The sequence below is a fragment of the Paramisgurnus dabryanus genome, chromosome 10 (assembly GCF_030506205.2).
Source record: "Paramisgurnus dabryanus chromosome 10, PD_genome_1.1, whole genome shotgun sequence".
Taxonomy (NCBI): Eukaryota; Metazoa; Chordata; class Actinopteri; order Cypriniformes; family Cobitidae; genus Paramisgurnus; species Paramisgurnus dabryanus.
In genome coordinates, this window is record NC_133346.1 from 28,041,193 (window position 1) to 28,062,524 (window position 21,332).

Here is a 21,332-nt window from a genome sequence, read left to right on the forward strand (position 1 = left end):
TTAATATTATGCATATTAAGAAAAGGTCAAATTGTTGTAATAAGTTTATTCATGCTGTGATAAATGCATGTGCTCAGTATACTGTAGTTTGTTCAGATCTATTTTAACATATTTTTGTTAATAATCGTCAAAAGTGTGTGAAGTGAGGAGATCATGTAAAAATATAAAACATGATAGAATAAATCTGTTCAGATTTATAAGTGATTAGGGCAGTCAGGGGTTCATTTATTGAGTAATAATCTTGCCTTGAAGAAGCTAAATATATGATTACTGCTATCCAAACAAAGCCAGAGCAGATCTGTATTTTTGATCATCATTGACAGAACCCATAGAAATTCAGATATGTGATTTTACTGAATTAAAGATTTATATGCTTGCTGTCAGACAACATCTTTACGTAAGACTGTTCAGCGGTTTTCAGGTTCACTTTGTTATCCAGATCCACTTTTGTGTTCACTAAAGTCCTCATCCAAAAGTGGTGTTAAAAGTGTTAATATTCCTCAAATTGCGTTCTTGATTTCAATGTGGATTATTGTTTTTGTTTTAAGAGCGCCCTGAGGAATGATTGTAGGTCAAACCCTGTTAATAATGGCCCAGACCAAAGTATTTACAAAGACAGGCTGTCTGACATTTAACATGAACGTACTGTGCTCTGCTCTCTGTTCCAGTAAGATGAGATGAAAGTACTGTTCATTTGCACCATAGTGCCAAAGCAAATATAATAAGGAGGAGAAATACAACGATGAGAATTTGGGAGTAACGATATCTTATAAAGTAGAAGATTTACCGGATTGCCATTTTCAAGCCAGGTTATTGACGGGATTGGGTTGCCGGTGGCGTTACACTCTAACACAACTTCTGATCCGATCTGAACTTTCTTCTCTTTAGGAACTTTCAGTATTTTGGCAGGAGCTATAGGAAAAATATATTGCAGACATGTATGTTAAAACAACAGTGGAGTGTCCTGTTGTCATCAAGCGATGGACTGCATCTGTGGTTACTCAGCTCGACTCAAAATTTCAACTCATATTAATTTGTAAAGCACAATTTTACATTACTTTTACATTGTTTCAAACACTGTAAAAATGGAACATTTTTGTCAAATCAACATATGTTTTTATGTAATTTCAATTTAAAACAAATATGTTAATTTCAATTGTTTTAATAAGTTATGTCAATTTATCATAAGTAAAAACTTAAAATAGTAGGTTGAACTGACTTGCAAAACCAAGTTCTTCTAACTTAACATGAAAATAATGAAATTACAGCACAAAGGGAAAAAAAATTAAATAATATACTAAATATAAAATTGATTGTGTAGCATGCATAAATAACAGAATAAATCTCTGCTAAGATGTCTTTATTACTTGGATGAAACTGATTTCACTTTGACACCATTTGATTAAAAGTGTTCATCAAAAATAACTCAAAAAGTGTCATCATTAGTTCTGTGAAAAGCTCACCCGTTTTGGATTTTGCGCTGATTTTAATGCAATAACATAAAAAAAGGGGGTGTATAATACAGAATACTGTACATAGTGAATCTATACTTTTATGATGATCAAAGCTATTGTATGGTATGACCTACCTTGTACTTCAATGGTAACAGGTTTGGAATAAGCAGTCCCAAAACTATTTCTTGCCACACATCGATAGTGTCCAGCGTCTTCTTTCTTGATGCTATTTATTTTTAGCGCACCAAATTCCAACACAGAAATGCGACTATTAACCTACAAAACACATGAAAGATGTAAAGATAGCAAGAGTTCAAATAATACACATAAATTCAACCTCAAACTGTAAAGAAAGCAGCCTTCCAAAATTATAAGACAAGTTTATGCACACGCATTTACCTTTATTAAATCATCATCTTTAATCCAGGAGATTTCTGGTTTGGGATGTCCTATCGTTACACATGGCAACACTGCCTTGGACTCCAAAAGCAATGTCATATTTGTGGGATGCCTTTTAATTTGAGGTTCTGAAAGGTAACCGATTTCTGAGGTTTATATAAAGCATGATATAAACAATGTTTAGTAACTAGACCCACACTACAATTTTTTTTATATTTACACCATAATTCTTGTCTTAAAAGTTTGTCTTAAAAATCATCAAAAATGTTTTCGAACATCATAACAACTATAAAAAAATGCTCAAAAGAAATAATAGTTATTGGTCATCATGAGTCAAGACATACTCATCTTGAGTTGTAAAGCTCCACAGCTCTTGGCTGGTTCTCCAACCCCATTGTTAGCAGTGCAGCAGTACTCTCCATTATCTAAATCCTTGACATTGGGGATAATCAGCATTTGGCCATTTTCACGTATTACGTATCTGGAATTGTAATACCTGCAATAATCAAATACTAAATGTTTAATCTAACTTTACAACAAATGAGGAATTCTGTTTGAATAAACAATAAAATTGGTTAGAACATAGTGCATTCAAGTTATACATTTTATCAGTATGTATATTCCCTGGGATTAAACTCATGACCTTTGCACTGCTTATAAAATGCTCTACAGCAGTGTTTCTCAAACTTCTTCAGCCCAAGGACCACTTCATCTTCCAATATTTTTCTGAGGACCACCTAACAGAATCTGACTCTAACGCCGCATTCACACGGTCCGTCAGCGTTAACGCTTAACGGAAGGCTTGTCTGAAGCGTGGCCAACAGCCAATCACTGTGGCCGCAACACAAGCTCCGGTCTTCCATAAACGTAATTGGCTGGCTCTGCCTAGGTTATTTGCATAAGGCGATATGATTGGCGGACGCACGTGTTGCCGCTTGAAAAGTTGAGAAATGTTCAACTTCTGCCGCGAGCAACGGCACTGACGCGGCGCCGACGGATCCACAATTCAGTTCGCCAACGCTTGACGTCACCCATTAAAAGTGAATGGGAAGCGTCAACGCTTACGCCCCGTGTGAATGCGGCGTAACACGCCCCCCAAAAAACAACAAAATAGGAAGGATAAGCTAAATTTAAGTTTAATATGCAACTGTTGTCAAAAACTAATTTTTTAAACACAAATGAAATGCTATGTTCAGAAATTATTATATGAATTTTATTTAATTTGAAAAAGTAAATGTAAAATGAGTTGCAGCTTAATATGAACAACAAACTGCACATGTGAAAAAAACTGCAATTAATCATACTGTAACAGCCTAGGTCCCACTTAATGTCATTCCAAAGAGCCATTAATTTAAAACTGAGGTGGTGGGTATGTGAAGTTTATGGTTGTATCTATGGTAACAATATAATGCTGAAAAAAAATTCCCCTTAATGTCCAAAATCACTGAAATTACAGGGATTTTACACATGAAACAAAAACTAGTACATTACAAAACTAATAGATCTGTGGATTTTAGCTGCTTTCAGTTTATGCTTGACATTAAGCTTTATTCTACATTTGCATAGGTAAATAAGATCCATATCACACTCATTGAGAATTTAACTCATTTACTCACTTCAGTGCACATATCAAAAAAGTTTATAACATGGAACATAACATTGTTTCATGCAGTTTTTTGTCAAAGCTAATTATTACAGTAGCCCTATTTCAACAACAACAGCCATCTTAATAATTGGCAAACATTAGGCTAGCTTCTAATAAGACAGAATATGTTTTTAGATTTCGCAAGAGCAGTGAAATCAGGTGTATGTTTGTCAGCACGATACGCATACAGTGGTGCAAATGAACTGTTACTCGTTTAAATTGCATTATTGTGTGAGAACGATGCTTTGAATTTTGGAAAAACTGCAGTTTCATTTATTACGACATGTAACGTAAATGTCATTGTTGATAAGCAAGTCATAATTGAGCAGACTTATCAGACAACAATTGTCGGAAAAGGCAGTGTTTTAAAGCTGGAAATACAACAAATAAAGTTAAAACAGCCATAGAGTCCGGTCTCTTAACTCACCACAGTCAGCTATCGCGTCTTGAGACGCGGGCGCGAGCGGGGGAGGTGATCGCGTTGAACTTGTGGACCAAAGCGCGAATATAAACACGTGACACAGCTGCTCGCACCAGTCACGTGACTCGCGCTCTGCAGCTCATGCTGTATGAAACAGACGCACGCGCATCAACTCGTAACTGTAGGGCCCGTTGTCTAACTTACTAAATTTATTCTAGAGATGTCTTTTTTACAGACTACATAAAGGGACGGATCAAATTACCTTGGGGGCCGGGTCTGACCCGCGGGCCGCCAATTGAATAGCCCTGGTATAAACACTTGCCTAATTTATGTCATCTTTTGGCGGACCACTGGGGGGGCTTGGCGGACCACACTTTGAGAATTACCAAGTAAGCTCTACAGTGAGCTCGACAGAAACAAATTAGTTCCAAGTTTCAAATTAGTACTAAAAGTATAGGGTTCTGTTTTTCTCTCTTACAATGTTGCCTTCGAATGTAGGACTGTTTTGGCACTAAAGAGTATAACTCTGATTATTTGTTCTTGAAAGAACTTACATGAGAAAATGTAAATCTTTAACCTTTTAATTTACATAATTTACAGGCTCTTTCGCCTTTATTTTTGTAGGAAAGTGAAGTATAGACAGGAGAGTAGGGTGCGATAGAGAGAAGGCGTGGAATCAGAACATGACCCGGGACAGACTTAAACCCAGATCTTTATACAGTGCCGGCGCCAGCCGAGCGCTGATGAGGGGGCGTCTAAAATACCAGAGGGGGCGATCACATGAATGCATATAATTCCCCCAGCTAGAAAATACATAGGTTTGGTACATTAAGTTTTAAAGTGTTATAAACAAACATCTCTGTAATACAACCACAAAAACTACAGCTATAGTGAGCAACGTACAGAGCTCTGAACAATATAACAACAACAAAAAAACGCATACCTAACGTCACATATTAGCACAACACTACTCATTTGAAGTTCAGACCCAGAGGTAGAAATACATTTTACGTAATGGTGGGGGGCAGTGTTGGCAAATAGAGTTGATGGTTTTCAGCCCAAAAACGGTCCAAACGCAACATTTTATCAACATTTTGGTTCAATTTGATCATATAAGTTAACGTAGTTATTTTAACTGCCACAAGTAATGCACCAAGCTAGCGATTAAGCAGCTAGAGAACCACAATAGCAAAATGGCAATAACTCGTTTACATATACAGCTATGCTGTAGGATAGGCTAATTCAAATTCGTTAATTATAAATTTAACAATGTCTGTTTTTTATCTATTTACTCCTGATAAACAGGTGTGTGAGAGAGAGAGATCGTACAGGCTTACCTTTAACGTTAAATGCAGAACAATAATAGGCTGTTGGTTGTACGTTGACTTGCAAGGATGCTGAAGAACATGAACATCTGAACTTTTCAAAACTATGTACAGTCTGGCTGAAGTTCATGGTGCCCGAATTGACTTAATGACAGCCGAATATTTGGATCTTTGCACCTGAAATGCTTCGATAATTCATCCACGCCACGGCATTAATTGATGTGTGACAATCCGGAGTCCGGTTTGTAGAACTTCCAATGCTATTTTCCATATATCCATTGCTACAGGCAGGCCCAGGTCACTCTCACACTCCTGTCTGTAAATTTTTATATAATTTCCCACTTCGACATCTTGATTTCCCTCTGAGACTCAGAACGCGGGCTCATTGTCGGTGTGCCTCAAGCCGTCAACACAAACTTGTTCAACTTCAGGCGCGGCTGCAAGAACCAACAACCACATGACGTCAAAGTACCGCGAGAACGATTCGAGAAATCATACTAAGTGTCGTTTCGTCTCGCTCTCGCGGCATTTTGACGTCTTCGCCTGATGAATTCGAACAAGCCTATAGGCTATACATGAGTGGGCGTGTGTCACGGTAGAATACATGCACACTTGTTTTTTTGTTTTGTTAAATAATTAGACTTTAAAATTCCCTTTAGGAAGACAATACACAAGGCAAACGTGATTTTTAAATAGCGCATTTTATCATTAAAATCCCATTCAACATTAATGGTGATCTGAGGGGGCGGGATAGTGCCAGTGAGGGGGCGACGCCCCCTCACGCCCCCTCGTGGCGCCGGCCCTGTCTTTATAAGCCAACATCATGTCTGTAGCCAAGTGCCCTACAGCTCAGACCAAATCTTTGACTTTTGGTCGCCTAATTTATTGTCCTGTCAAATCTGAGCACAGTTTAAGACCTTTAAAAGAAACTCTGTCATGCAATAATACTGAGGTCGCTTTCTCAGAAGAAAAATCTAAAAGGAGACTTTTTGTGACTTTCCATTAATACTTATTGCAGACCAAAACAAAGAAATTAGATTTTAGGAGATTTCATTTGTGATTTTAGTGCCTAAAATAATAAAAAAAGGGATTTCTTACTGTATCTGATAATTATTTCGTGTCCATGTTATATCAGCTTGAGGGTATGAATCAACCTCACAGATGAATGTAGCGTTCTGATCCAGAGGCAAATCCATTGTCTCAAGCAATGTTGTGATCCTAGGAGCTGAAATGAAGCAGAGAAGATTTTCTTATTTTTATTGTAAAACGTTTTATTATACACTTACACTAATCTTAAAATTAGTTTTAGTTAAGTCACAAAGACAGCTTAAATTGTAACTGTTTTGAAACCACCTTTCATCAACATAACAGTTTGCATTCTGAACTCTCCTCACCATAGCACAAATAATTGACACAAGGAGTTTCTAATGGAAGCAACAGTGTGAATTCACTGCTGCCAGATCAGACTTGATGTTATCTACATTTATGGATTTGGCAGATGTTTAACTACAGTGACTTGTATTCAAGCTATAAATTTATCAGTATGTGTGTTCCATGGGGATGAACCCATGACCTCGTCAACACAATGCCCCAACAACTGAGCTACAAGAATGGTTATATATCAATAAATAAACTGATAAGTAACACCTCATGATAGTGATTAGAGGAAGACTGCAGACAATACTTTCAAATTACAATGCTTTTTACAATGTGATACCATTCGGTGTCAGGCTATTATCATACAATATAAATATATTTACATATTTATAAGTACTACAGTATGATAGCACAATGGTACAGTTACCTTCTGTTCGTTTACTACCATCGCATCATTAGCATAGCAACGTCAAATCCTCATCCTCTTCACATAAAAGACACAGTTTAAATGTTTCAAATCAATCACTTATGGAGTTTCATTTCAGATGCCACATAAGAAACCATGTACACAGAAAATAGTTGTTTGACATATAGACCAACCATTTGAAAATAATTATCTAAATGTTGCAGCGTGTTTCTCTGGACGTCAATTTTAGCGGTCCACAAATGTTTGTATTTAAAATTACATAATGTTTGTGCGGAGAGTCATTTAACTGCATTAAATACGCACTATAAAATTCAAAGTCTGTTTTTACACTTCCCCTTTAGGAAGAATGTATCCATCAAATAACTCTTTTAACTGAAGTTTTATTATTTAGTCTGGCACAGGTACATTAGAAAACTCCACTCTTTTCTCATTTCCCAAAGGCTCATTGAAATTACGTACATTACTGCACAACCTAAAATAAGTTGACCCTGGTATACATCGCTGCATCTTTGGATCGGAGTGTCCACTAAAGGCACTTGTTTTTTCTTCCTTTCAATGTGGATTCATTCAAGGTTAAAAAGCGTATAATCTTCTGATAAACGCCTGATGTCTTTACTGTCAGGATTGATTGTGTTCCGACGAGGTATATCAATAACTTGTTGTTTACAGGAAGCATAGTGGTGACTTACAAAAGGAACAGTAATTAATGATCAAAATACATCTGTAAGTTTTAGTCAGCTGCGTTTAATTAAAACAAACCACAAGGACACCATAAGTCGCTTAGGCATGGCGCGCGTTTGCATGCATATGACTATAAATAATGTAAGTACAAATGGCACAAAGTACAATCTACTCAAAGGTGGGGTGTATGATTAAAAAAAAAGATTCTATTAGGGTAGGTGCGTGTTTGTTTATGTGATATCAAATGTCAACATTGGCTTTCAGAGATCATGCACCAAAGGCCTCTAGTGGACATTCCATGGAAAGATCCAGAGATACCTGGAGCCACGTATTTTAGGTTATGCAAAAATGTAGGCAGAGGGATGTAGCGAGTGAGCCTGGGTTGCTCTTTTCTACTAACACTTTGTACTAACTTTTGTAACAGATATTTTCCATTCTGTTCTATTAGAAGTCTTCGCAAATTGAAATGAGACAAAAAGAGTAACTTTAGCTTTGCTGTAGGCAAAATTTCCAAGAAGACCCTGTATTAGTTTGCAAATCTCCCCTTTCATGATCTTAAGCTCTTACATATTCAGATTTAACTGGACCAAAAATGGATGCCCCATACTTTGCTCTTTAATGTAATTATCATGCTATAGATCCTATGTCAAACACAAACACGTGACACATGCTATATTCAGGTTCAGTGTACTATAAATGAAGCTACAGGCTAAGTCAATAACTGAATGTTTCTATTGTGCTCATTCAAACAGTGGTTGCGAAGATGCGATGGGTATTTCTTTGTGACCTTGAACCATTCAGTTTAAAGCTTCAAAACACATTAAATCCTTATCTGGAACAAAAAAAAACTAAATACTCACCTCTTCTATCTTAAATAAAAAAATAAACATTTACTAACTCTTTCTTTCTCTCAACAGGTATTGTATCAGAAAAGTGGGTGAAAACTTGTAACTGGGTAAAAGCACTTGTTCTAATATTGCCTCCCTATGACAAATCACTTCAGATAAAAGCGTCTGCTAAATTCCTAAATGTAAATATTTTGACTATATTACAAAAAAGTTGTAGCTTGAATAAATCAAAAGGCTTCTTTTGTTAAACACGGAGGGTTTAATCAAATGGCTCGAATAAAAGCCCAGGTTAAACTATTCTAAAAAGTTGTACTGGTGTCTGCTGGTTTAACATAGTCTAACTATAAGTGCCCAAAACAAGTATAGTCAGACCGAGAGGCAGATAGAGAAAATAGATTCTAATTCTTTTACACCATGACCCTGCAAAACTAGTTTGCTTTCAGCTGCGTTTTCTCACAGGGATGCATTAGCACTCCGACATGTGAAACAGCGGATATATCACCTGTTTCTCACAGGAGCTTCCAAGGACATCATCGTCCCAGACCTGTTAGCGACAGCTCAAGTTAAGATGCTACTTTTATGCATGCCAAATCTCTTTACCAGCTTTAAAACGAAGAAACAAGTTGATTATTGCAATTGCTGTAGTGACATCTCTCTCCTTAAATGAGTAAAGTTGTATCAACTTGCTCCTTAAAATGTTGAAAACACATAGCTGGTACGTACAGTGTCACTTTAAAGAATATTAAACCACTTAAAGGTACTGTTGAATCCATTAGATCACAAAAACTAGATCTGTCTAAAAGCTTTAGTCATTTGTTTGCACATGCCGCTTGACTTAATATCTTGCCACCTCATGCAATGACACTCATTACTCATTAAGTCTTAAATGATTTTTAGCTGTGTACTCTTGTGTTATTACATCACATTGAATTTTCAATGCTATATAGTCTTCTCTAACTGCATGACATTTGCTTTGATAACAGAAAGGATGTAGTGTATGCCAAGTGTTAGAAGGAACATTAATCTTTATTGCTTGTCAGATGATGAGGAGAACCGCTACAAACGCTTTTTATTAGATTTAAGTGATGTGTACGTCAATGTCAAATTTATACCTCAACATCTGATACCATTTTGGCATCATGTATTGACAGAATGATTTAGAGCAGCGTTCAGATTTTGTTTCAGGATTCATATTTTACTTTGGACATTGAGTGGCAACCTAAAACGGTATTGAAAATAGCCCATGTAGTTATTGTAAACCTGCTTGTATTTTGTTTTTTCTTTACATTGTTTGGTTTACAATATGTTAGCAAATGTCTAATTTAGCTATAGCTTCAACAAATAAAATATCATAAAGTTTGATCTGTAAGACATTTGATGTCAACAACAAAATATAGGCTATATATGCAGCGACACATTTTGTCCTCCTTCCTGAAAGCAGATTATTATTTGGTTACTTGCATTGTATTTTTTGGGGGGGGGGATTTGGCTGTTTTACTGTACCGCCTATACAGTATAGTATATGTATATGAAGAGTTTCGTTGCAAAACAAGATAACCTTTTTTGGTTGTGCATTCCAATTAATATCAAAACCTTCATAACTTAAAAAATACAGCTAAGTAGCACCATAAAACAAAATAATAACATGATAACATAATAATAAACATGTTTTGACAAATATGTTAAAAATGGATTTATCTCTTTTTGCAACAAAACTCTTCATATATTACAAGTTTTAGGCCTATTTTTATACAACATATAAAATTTTTGTGTCAAGATATAGACCGAAATCTTGGCTTACACTGTATCTTTCGCATCTGGGGCTGTGTGAAAGCTTGTGATAGCTCCCAAAACCATCACAAACATTTCCAGTTGGAAGATATTGAGCACTGAGGTCACAATGCCTTTGGGTTTAGCAAGAGTCACAAGTATGAGTTAAGGATTGTATGTATCATCACGCTATAAATCTTATCAAATAAAATGAACCCATCTGTCAATGATTCTTGACTTTGACACATACTGTAACACATTACTGCAAATTATTATACGATTGTGATTTGTGAGCTTTTCTCCTATGAACACTTAATGCAATCTCATGGCAATTCATACGTAATTAACGAGCTGTCTAATTCGTATGACCACATTTGTAAATTTTGTACGATTTGCATTCGTCTCTGTGACGTTGGGGTCAGGGATGAGATTTCGTTATGTCATATGTTTTTGTATGATTTACTTTCTCCACATTCATATGAATATACCAATTCTTACCCAATACATACAAATTCTCGTATAATCACTTGTGCCACTTAAGGCACTGTGAAAAAAGTCTCTTTTTTATATACAGTAATACACACTGTGTGTGCAGATTGTCAGCAACTTTAAATCCAACAGTCTTGGTTAACTGTAGTTGTGCATGCGCTGTGGTTAGTGGCTGCACAGCAAAGTCAACATAAGTTAGTTATCAATAATGACATGCTGAGACTCACCTCTCTGTAGCCCTTCAATCAGGCTCAAATATGTCATAAAGACTATTACTGGAATGTTTTTAAAGGCCATGATGTTCACCACAGATTGTTCTGCTTCAATCAGCTTTAAAATCCATTTGCGAGCGTCATTACAAAGTTCGGATGTAACCTTTCTGCAGTAAAGCGTGTATGAAGTAGACAGCCCCTACAGTCAGTCAGTGTCTCTGTTCATGTGTTTGCTAAAGATAGACAGGGCCAGCTGCTAGATATCCTTACAGTAATATGAGGGGAATACAGAGATACAGAGAGTCTATAAAATACGGAGAATCATGAATAAATATGGAAGCACTATTGTTTAGCATAATGTGTTATTGTTTGGTCTGATATAATATAATATAATAAAATATAATTTAATATAATATAACATAACACTGTTTGATCATTTTACCCAAATCCTTCTGCACTGAATCATGATGAATCATAATTTGAATTATGACTTAAAGACAAAATTATTCAGTTGGGCCAATGATTTATTGTTTACCTTTGCTGTTAAAGGCAGATTAAGAAGTTGTGTTTTCTTCGTAAGTTGGACAGTATTCAGAAACCCACAGTAGCCCTCCCTCACTCATAGCAATAGCATGACAGTCACAGCATTTGCATTTAAGCCGCCTTTGTATGGAATGACCCACCTGTTGCTCACTGGCCCTTATGTACTGATTTATTTTAAGCCCGAGACTTACGTTGCCCAAAGTGGCTGTATGTGTCCCATCTTCTTTAAGTAGTCTTTTTGGGAAAAATCTACCTGTGATTAAAATTGCTAAAATATCACTTCTGAAGTAACGTCAGCTAGTTTTGACAGCTTTTCAGAGAATTGTGTCAGTGGGCCCAAAATATTAGAAAAAGCATCTTAAATAAAAGTGGATTCAGTGCATTTATTTCTTTTGGGGACATATTTGTTCCCATTATATCTGCGCAAGTTATAAAAAATCAGATTTCAGGTTTCTGCTGACTCTGAGTTTCTGAATAGTGGGTTGGTTAAATCGATGACATTACTTGATGACATAAACAATTTCAAGATATGAATGCTTGTCTTTGTGTAAACCAATAACAAATTGTGTAACACATTTTCCAAGAATCCAGTACTGCTGAGGAATGTCAGAATATGAGATTCATTGTAATGATAAAGTTACTGTCACAGGATGCTGTGTAATACTGAAGACAGCTGTGATTCCTCAGTGTCACCCTGTGTTTTGGCAAACACTGCAACATTACAGCGAGTGCTGGGTCATTGAGCATTCAGCAATACAATATGAGTGAAGCAAACAGTGTCTCCAAGAGACTACATCGCAGTCTGACATCAAAATGACCCTGTACACCGCAAAATGCCCGTGTTAAATTAACACTGCTCAGAGTCTATATGTCTCCACACCATGGTGCGTTTTGCTTTGGGGGTGGCAGGATTTTCCCCACCTCTGGTATTTATGTCTGATATGAATAATTTTTTATCACAGGTGGGGACAAAAAGCATCCCCCCATAATAAACTCTTTCCTCGCCATTGATGAGTTTACTGGACAAATATATTAGAAAACGCTTCCTTGCCAATGACGAGAATTTCCAGCAATCTGTAATACCACTATTATCCACCAGGTGGCTGCCACAACTTATAAAACCCGGATGTATCGCCCTAGGGCAAACAGCTGTATGTGCATGTACAGGCTCGGACTGGTAATCTGTACAACCGGGCAAATGCCCGGTGGGCCGCTCGACATGTGGGCAGGTGGCCTCCGAGATTTTTTTTTTCATGCCAAAATGTTTAAGTTATTTATTTTCGGCCCGTCATGTATAAATGCAGTTGCATTTGGCTTTGGGGGCGGGTGATAGGAAAATATTTTCGGCTTCTTCGTGACAGGTTCAGTGTGTGTTACGATCGCGCACCCATGCCCCACCCCTCAAATGGATTTGTCCAAGCAGCCGCTGGGTTTATGTGGAAATATACAGTGATGATAGCGCATCATTTAGCCTTGCACTTAAGAAAAATCATTATGGACAGCAGAGGCTCCAAAAAGAAGAAAGGGGGAGCGGAGAAGATCCGCGAGAAAAAGTCGCCCAGGTATATTAACAACCGCCCAAATATATCTGGCATAACTTTTTTTTGTTCTTCCGTGATAATGACACTATTTGATAATGAGCAAGTGTCTCTTCCAACGAATTCGGTATGTGTTCGCGTGCTCTCTGTTTCTCTATGAATTGGGTGCGAGCCGAGGCAAGCTCAGTGTCACGTTGTGTCCATGTTTCTGAACTTGAGCAGAGTTGTATGCATTAGAGGTCTTCACAGAGGACCCGTACAGTTCCGGGTCTATGTTTTAAAGGGGCAGTTGGGTCTCGGTCGGTCCCAGTTTAATTATGCTACTTCGGGTCCTGGGTCTGATCGACCAGTCGGCGCTAATGCGTTAAAGCTCTGGTTTCTATGGCTATAACAACTGGCTCTTGTTTTGAAAGTCACAATGCACTTTCTTTCTTATATTTTTATAAATATTATTAATTAACCATCTTTGCTTTCTGAGCAAACATTTTAGATATAAGAGATGGTAATCTTTTAATCTGCAAGAGAGAAATAGAAAGAGAGGCACTTTTACTGCTTCTGCTCTATCTAATATCAAGTGAAGAAGCTACATAAACCATTATAACACCGGTCACATTTATAATCTATAGACCTATTTATAATCTATAGACCTGCACTGTCTATCATTAATATACTTTACATATTATTGTATTCAATAGAGTTTGATAAAAAGGGTCATCTACACAAGTATTGCTTCATATAACAGTGCAAAAATAGTAAAGTGTTTTTGTGGTGCTTCGACAAACAGTGTCAGCTTTGTTCATGGCAAAGAGAGTTTGAGGTGGTTGAATTTTAACTATACTGTGAAATTAATATAAATGTTTAATAAATCAAAGCATTGGGTTAGAGGGGCGATTTTGGTATCGGTGGGCTTGTGTGTGGAGTGGGGGGGTGTCGTCGGTCCAGTGGTGGGCCGTTCCACGAGGAAATTGCCAGGGCCGAATTTTGTTCCCAGTCCGACCCTGTGCATGTATGTTTTGAGGAACGCTCTGAATCTGATCTCTGTCAAAAGTCCTTCACAATGGAATTGTCTCAGCTTTTTGCTCAAAAATGTGTGTTTTTGATAAAACCTATCCATAATTGAGAGGTGATTCATTTTTTTTGTTTGTTTGAAAGCAAAGGGTCTGTTCTTTCATTTGATATATTGTATGTTTATATTTAAAGAAGAACATTTTCTGGAAGGCATTAAACTTTTGTGAAAATCATGGAAAATGCTGGTGCTGGCTGGCAACTTAAAAAAAAACCTAGTGGGGAAAGAGTCAATGATCATCAATCGGCCATATAAAAGACCCTAAATAAAGGTAATTTAATATAATTAAAAAGGCTGCCATGCAATACTATAAACAACGCTTAGGTTACTCACGTAACCCCGGTTCCCTGAAATAACGGGAACGAAGCATTGCGTCAGTTAGCTGACGCTATGGGGGAAACTCCTGTTTACTCCGTGACTGAAGCCTATTGGTTAACGTCTGTACAAAGTACAGACCAATGACGTTTGAACCCGCGCGCGGGAGGAACGCGTCCCTATATAAGCGCGGTTCAATCGTCAGGAGCTCATTATTATTCGACTGAAGCGCGCAGCCGAATAACACTCGCTGCGTAGACGTTTGTAGCACGGCAAGAGACGCAATGCTTCGTTCCCGTTATTTCAGGGAACCGGGGTTACGTGAGTAACCTAAGCGTTCCCTTTCAATACGGTTCACTTCGCATTGCGTCAGTTAGCTGACGCTATGGGGGAACGTAATCCCATCACGCCGTGCATACACAACGTACTGAAGTGCCTTACCGGAGAGACACTGCGTGTGGCCCTATACCCGGCATATTCACAGCTTTAAAAGCAAATGTGTAAGCACCATATAAATTGTTGACGCGCACACGGTGGGGTTTTAAACGCACCGGGGGCACATAACATAGCACAAGACGGCGAGGTACGCGCCGCGGCTGTGCGAGATAAGTAAATTCAGAGTCACGTTGGTGAGCTCGCTGAGCGCACCGTGGTGTACACATAAAACGCATGAGCGTGCATGATTGAGCCGAGAGAACCTGCGCTCGTAGGGCAGGGACGTCTAAGCTGTACAATCTGACAACGTAGACGGCGAAGACCAGCCGGCCGCGTAGCAGATATTAAATATAGATATAGATACCCCTGTAGACCAAGTTCATGAAGAAGCCAAACTCGCACAGAGTGGGCTCTATATAGGACATAGCTCATAGAGGGGCGTGAGCCAGTGCGATGGTTTCAACGATCCATCTAAATAACCACTGTTAGCAACAGACATACGTAGTGAGTGATCTGCGAAGCTCACGAACGGCCGATCTGACTATAATATGCGGCAGAACGGTTCGTAGCGTGGGATTATACAGATACCACAATAGTGTGAACCCCGGTGCACCCTCGAGCGCATCGGGATGCATATAGGTAGTATTATAGTGCACAGATCGGTGAGCTTTCCAAGCGCGCCGTAAATGTGTATTGACTATAAATTGCACGGGCACAGGTGAACACTTGAATACATCGTGAATGCATATAGATGAATCAGAGTGTTATAATGCACAGGCCGGCAAGATTCTCGAGCGCGCCGTCATGTGTTCTGATAATAAATTGTGCGCACACCGGTGAACTCTTCAGTGCACCGTGAATGCGTATAGATAAATCAGTGCACACAACGCGCCGTGAATGTGTACAGATATGATTGATGAACGTAACGGTGGGCACCCAACGCACCGTGAACGTACACAGATGAACAACAATGTATGTGTCACAAAGCATAACACAGCTGTGTATACAGGTGAGCTTTCCCAAGCGCATCTTATTGTATACCAAAATGTTATAGCGTGTACATGTGAGCTTCTCTAAGCGCACGGTGGACGCATATAATTAAAACCCATATCGTGCATACAGGTGAGCTAATGGGCGCACCTTTAATGCAACAAACCTCAGTAGTGCGCGAAGCAGGGATGTCGAAGCTGTAAACTGACAACGTGGACGGCGGGGACCAGCCGGCCGTGTCACAATTGTCAAATGAGAAACCTCTAAGACCATGCCCATGCTCTAAGACAAGTGAGCATAATTGTCACGGGAGGTGATAACGTCAACGATCCATAAATAGCCTGTATTGACAGGTGCTCTAGTGAGTGATCTGTGACGCAGATGAACAGCTGATCGTCTGATGTACGTCAGACGTATGTGCCATACAGGACCTTGGACAGTTCCAGAGCGCTGTGCCTCGGGCACCGTCCGCATCTGAGAAATGACAGGCTTATGAATAAAGTGAATGGCCAGCCGTAAAAGCATGGTTCGCGGTTACCGCCGCCGTCCGCATCTGAGAGATGACAGGCTTGTGAATTAAATGAATGGTCGGTCGTAAAAGCGTGGTTCGCTGTTATCACGGCCACATAGATATAGGTAGGGGAGAGAGCCGCCGTGCCTCTGTAGTGAGGAGAAAAGTGTTCCACCGGCGATTCGCGGGGGGTTTTGACTTTCAAATGTCACTAGACAGAATGGATCAGACTTTGCATAAGGACGCCTCGTGAAAGGGGTCCTAGCAGCTTGTGTCAATGTGTCATAAGGCACGTAATGTAGGTCGTGTCCCACGGATGCCATCTCCGCACGCCCATCGTAATGGGTTAATATTGGTAGTTTAAGCATGAGATGCGTATCACTCTGATTGAACATAGCTTATAAAGCGATGCAATGAGTTTATAAAGGAGATGACTCGTCAGCTTGTTCAGGGGGCGAGATCTCAGTCTGGTTCGGTAAATAATGAAACCACCGTAGATTGCCCGACCGCATTATCACAATAACACGGTCGAGAGTGCTGCAGTGCTAAATCATCCTCATAATGTACCGTATTCACAGTACAAGGTGATTTATATGAGACAAACGGCATTCCACGCGCCGAAGGCTGATTGCCGTCGTAAAGCGTGTTCAACCCACAGCAACTGCTGGGCTAGCTCGTAATGACAGCACTTCATGCAGCCGTGTGTAACTTAAGCAAGCTTCCCGGCCGTCAGCTCGGGGCGGGACCTTTGCTTAGTCAAACTGAAGTGGACTTATGAACAGAATGCCACGATATTCAGCTTTCTGAGGCTCGTTAGAGGGGTACGTGTGCCCGTCTTAAACGAGATGCCGCGCGCGTCTGACTGTGCGCGCGCTTTAAGCTTTGAAACTTATTGTGGCGGGTAGCAAGCTCACTTGAGGTTGATATTACCCTTAATATCTCCGAGTATTGGAGCGGAGGTGTGAGCGTCTTCGGATCCGCTAATATAAATCAGCTATATGGCCGAAAAACGTCATAAACCGCTTGGCTGTAAGCCTTTGAGTGGCCGTCCGGAGAGGGCGCGATTCAAACGCTTGGAGCCATGCAAAAGTCTGAGGCTGTCCTTCCTCTAGGAAGAGAGAATAACAGCCGTAAGACCGTGCTCGTTTGCGCCATCAGCATCGTAGCGGAGAAACTGAGGTGGGCTGCGAGCGAATTTGGCAGAAAGGTGTTAGAGACACCGTACAGTCGTGGGGTGTCAATACACAGTATATGGCCAAACCGGGGTTTTTTCGGCTAGCGTCGATAGAATTATGGACAGCGGGCCGTGTGTGCGTATTACTGATTGCTTGTCAGTAAGGCGATAAAGTGTTTAGAGACACCGTACAACCGTGGGTGTCAATACACAGTATAGTAAGCACGGAAATTACTCTTTTTAGAGGAATTAAATACCGTTCGCCACTATAGTGAGGTTGCATAGCCGACAGTATTACACAGTATGTTTGGATAAACAGCACACAGAAAACATTACAGGGCAGTCCAGCCGAGGCGCGACATAACCCCTTTTCTCCCAGACAGTTTCGTTCTCTGTTGATGCAGCTGTGCTGCGGAGACCAGAGCTCAGCCGTTCAGGTGCACAAGCCTCAGTAGTGACGGTGACCGAACGGCTCACGGAGCAGAGCAGTATGTCTAGGTGGTTTAATGTCAGACTGAACCCATCGCAGAGAGGAAGTCTGCCGTGAGGCCCGCGGTTTTGCCGTTTATTAAAAGGGCAGAAAAACCGGGTATATATATATATAAGAATGTACCAATATTCAGCGCACTGATATAGGACGGGACTGAATAAAGGGAGGTATTCGGGCCTCAGTATATTATAAACAAATTCGTTCTGCCTCTGATTCCGTCTAAACCAGAGAGAAATTACCAGGCAGACGAAAAATGAGCTATCTGAAGTGAGATCGGCTCAGGCCAGTAAAGCTCTATAATAAGTGTTTTAGCGCTCCAATAGAGGCGTGTCCGCCTTATCGAGCAGACGAATGAGATCGTGCCGCTCCAGGAGGGGAGGGGCATGAAGCTCTCTTATAATGAGTGTTCTTGGTGCTCCAATAGCGGCGAATCGGCCCTATCGAGCAGACGAATGAGATCGCGCCGCTCCAGAGGGGAGGGGCATGAAGCTCTGTAATCGTTGAACACTGGACAGCTGCATTTAGAGGCAGCGAGCCGTAATACCGCGTGCTAGCTAAGCCGTTAAGAGACCTCACCACTGTGGGGAAAGGAGCGAGGGACTCCGCGAGCGTGGAGCACGAGTGGCTGTGCTATGACAGAGACAGGGGCAGACCGCCCGTGTTTGCTTGTCGTATGCATCTATCCAGGTCTACGGTTCCCCGCTTGTTCATCTCAACAAGAGAGGAACGGCAGAGGGGAGCAGAAACACAGACAGAACAGCCATGCGTCGTGACGGTATCACCCGATGCACTCGGGGGATTAATATATGTGCCAGAGATCTCGCCACTGAATTTGAGAGGAGCGAAGGGACTCTGTAAGCATGAACGGTTGCGGTGTGACAGAACACAGGGGGGGTTAGTCCGTGTGTGCTTGTCTATGCATCCATCTAGTCTCATGGCTCGCCGTGTGTTCATCCCGGCGAGAGAGGAATAGCAGGGGGAGCACGAAACATGGATAAGACAACCAAAGCATAAGCGCGGTCCCGGCGTGGGAGGTGCCAGACCGGTAACGCGCTCGGAGGAAATTCATAGCAGAGAGGCTCACCGAGCCGCTGTGCTGGACGCTATTACAACAGCGCCTGCTCTTTTAGCTTATAGCTTTATATTAAAAATATTGATCTTACCGGGCGGCCGCAGGGGAGATCTCGTCAGGCGTGTCCGCTGCACAGGGCTCGTACCACGGCAAGCGAAGGCTATCTTCGGTTCTCGGCCGGAAAGCGGCAGGGGAAGACGCTAGACCTGGACTCTGCTATCTTCGGTTCTCAGCCGGAAAACGGCAGGGGAAGACGCTAGGCCTGGACTCCGCTGCAGGGCTTTTGTCAACGGCGAGGTAAGGCTTCTTCTTTTCTTCGGAGCAGCGAGAGGTTCGCGCTGAAGGAGAAAAATAATGAGCTCCTGACGATTGAACCGCGCTTATATAGGGACGCGTTCCTCCCGCGCGCGGGTTCAAACGTCATTGGTCTGTACTTTGTACAGACGTTAACCAATAGGCTTCAGTCACGGAGTAAACAGGAGTTTCCCCCATAGCGTCAGCTAACTGACGCAATGCGAAGTGAACCGTATTGAAAGGGAACTGTAAATTCAGGAATGGAGTATTACTGTCAGAGTTTCCTCTCCTGTGACAATAGGTGACAGCGCATCTAGGTTATGTCATGATCCTGTTTTAATCCATGTCCGGATTTTCCAAATGTCGCCAACCACCACAAAAACAGCCAAATAAAAAATTAAAAGGATTCCAGTATATCATCATATTATAGAGGACTGTCAAAAAACAAAGCCAATAAATACTACTATTGAGAATGACAAAACAGAATCTACCATCGTTAATGCAGGGGACTGGCAGGATGACAGAGGAAAGCAAAAAAGAGGTAAAAAAAGTTTCCCATTAAACAGACTGACTTAGTCTGACATCTAAGTAGGCATATGAAGTGTTTCGTTGCAAAACGAGATAACTCCGTGTTTAACATTTTTGTCAAAACATGTTTATTATTATGTTATCATGTTATTATTTTGTTTTATGGTGCTACTTAGCTGTATTTTTTAAGTTATGAAGGTTTAAATCAAAGCAAACCAACTGCAGTTGAATTGATATTAATTGGAATGCACAAACAAAAAACAGAGTTATCTCGTTTTGCAACGAAACTCTTCATATATAGCCTATTTATTGTTATATGGAGAGTATTTTATGCCTTGCATGTTTTTTTTAATAAATATTATGATTATAAACAAGAAATTGTTGCATGTCGGTCATGAGCATAAAAAAGCAATGCATTCTGGCATGTATGTTAAGGTTCCGTAATTGTTTTATTAATTTTTGTAACAGAGGCCAGCTTGTCTGTGAAAGCTATGCAGTAAAAGTAAACCTCACTACCCAACCTCTAGACATGGCCTTTAACCTTGTTAGACTGTACGACTTTCAAGCTGGATTAGAGGGGTTCGAATCCTGCTCAGGGCTGGTGCGAGTAGGACTGGTTACATTTTTATCCACATATTATATTTCAACAGTTACAAGAAATACCTTAATACCCTGAGTAATCAGTATAAACCATAATTAATATGACATTCATTTAACTAAGATTGGGAGGAGCATGGTCAGTGTCTGTGCGCACACACAACAGCTCACTTTAACATCTTGCGCTCAAATTGTTTAAAATCGCTTGCATGTTAACATTTGCATGGTTTAAAAAACACATGCAAAAGTTAACTTACTATAAATAGTTAAGTATTTCTGAATGATGCGTATTTGAGCGATTAGTATTAAAGAGACTATCATTTATTATCATTTATGCGTGATTTCCTCTGCTTTCCCGATAAAATATTTTGTGTTTCTTTTGACTTGGTGGACCAGCTGTCAATTTGAGTGTGTAGCCTCGCCACTGTTATGAAATAATAGTTTGAGAAGAATTAAAACCCCCTAACCTTAAAGATTCCTCAATATTCTTACCGTCACCGTGAGGTGAAAATAATCCACACGCAGACAGAGACATTAATTTGTCTGTCAATTCCTGCAGAAAACAGCATGAGGCGCACTTGCGAGTTTATATTTATTTCAGACAGAAATCATTTGAATTAGTTTGTTGCGAAATTGGGACAAATAACGGACAGTAGCCTATCGCTTTGTTACAGCGCAACATGAGAATTTTAAATTTATGTAGTATTATAATTTTAATAAAAACCAGGGGA

The 21,332-nt window shown here is 40.1% G+C and overlaps 1 protein-coding gene across 1 annotated transcript in view; it reads right to left on the reverse strand.

The window, feature by feature from the left end:
- musk (muscle, skeletal, receptor tyrosine kinase) overlaps nucleotides 1-11,255 on the reverse strand; it is a 34,211-nt gene extending 22,956 nt beyond the window's left edge. Inside the window, exons 1-6 of the mRNA XM_065240578.2 lie at nucleotides 11,064-11,255; nucleotides 6,343-6,469; nucleotides 2,198-2,349; nucleotides 1,854-1,981; nucleotides 1,589-1,730; nucleotides 788-912 (exon numbers count right to left, since the gene is read on the reverse strand). Coding sequence (XP_065096650.1) covers nucleotides 788-912; nucleotides 1,589-1,730; nucleotides 1,854-1,981; nucleotides 2,198-2,349; nucleotides 6,343-6,469; nucleotides 11,064-11,133 — 744 coding nt within the window. The 5' untranslated portion in view covers nucleotides 11,134-11,255. The remainder of the gene's footprint in view (nucleotides 1-787; nucleotides 913-1,588; nucleotides 1,731-1,853; nucleotides 1,982-2,197; nucleotides 2,350-6,342; nucleotides 6,470-11,063) is intronic.
- Nucleotides 11,256-21,332: the final 10,077 nt, after the last annotated feature.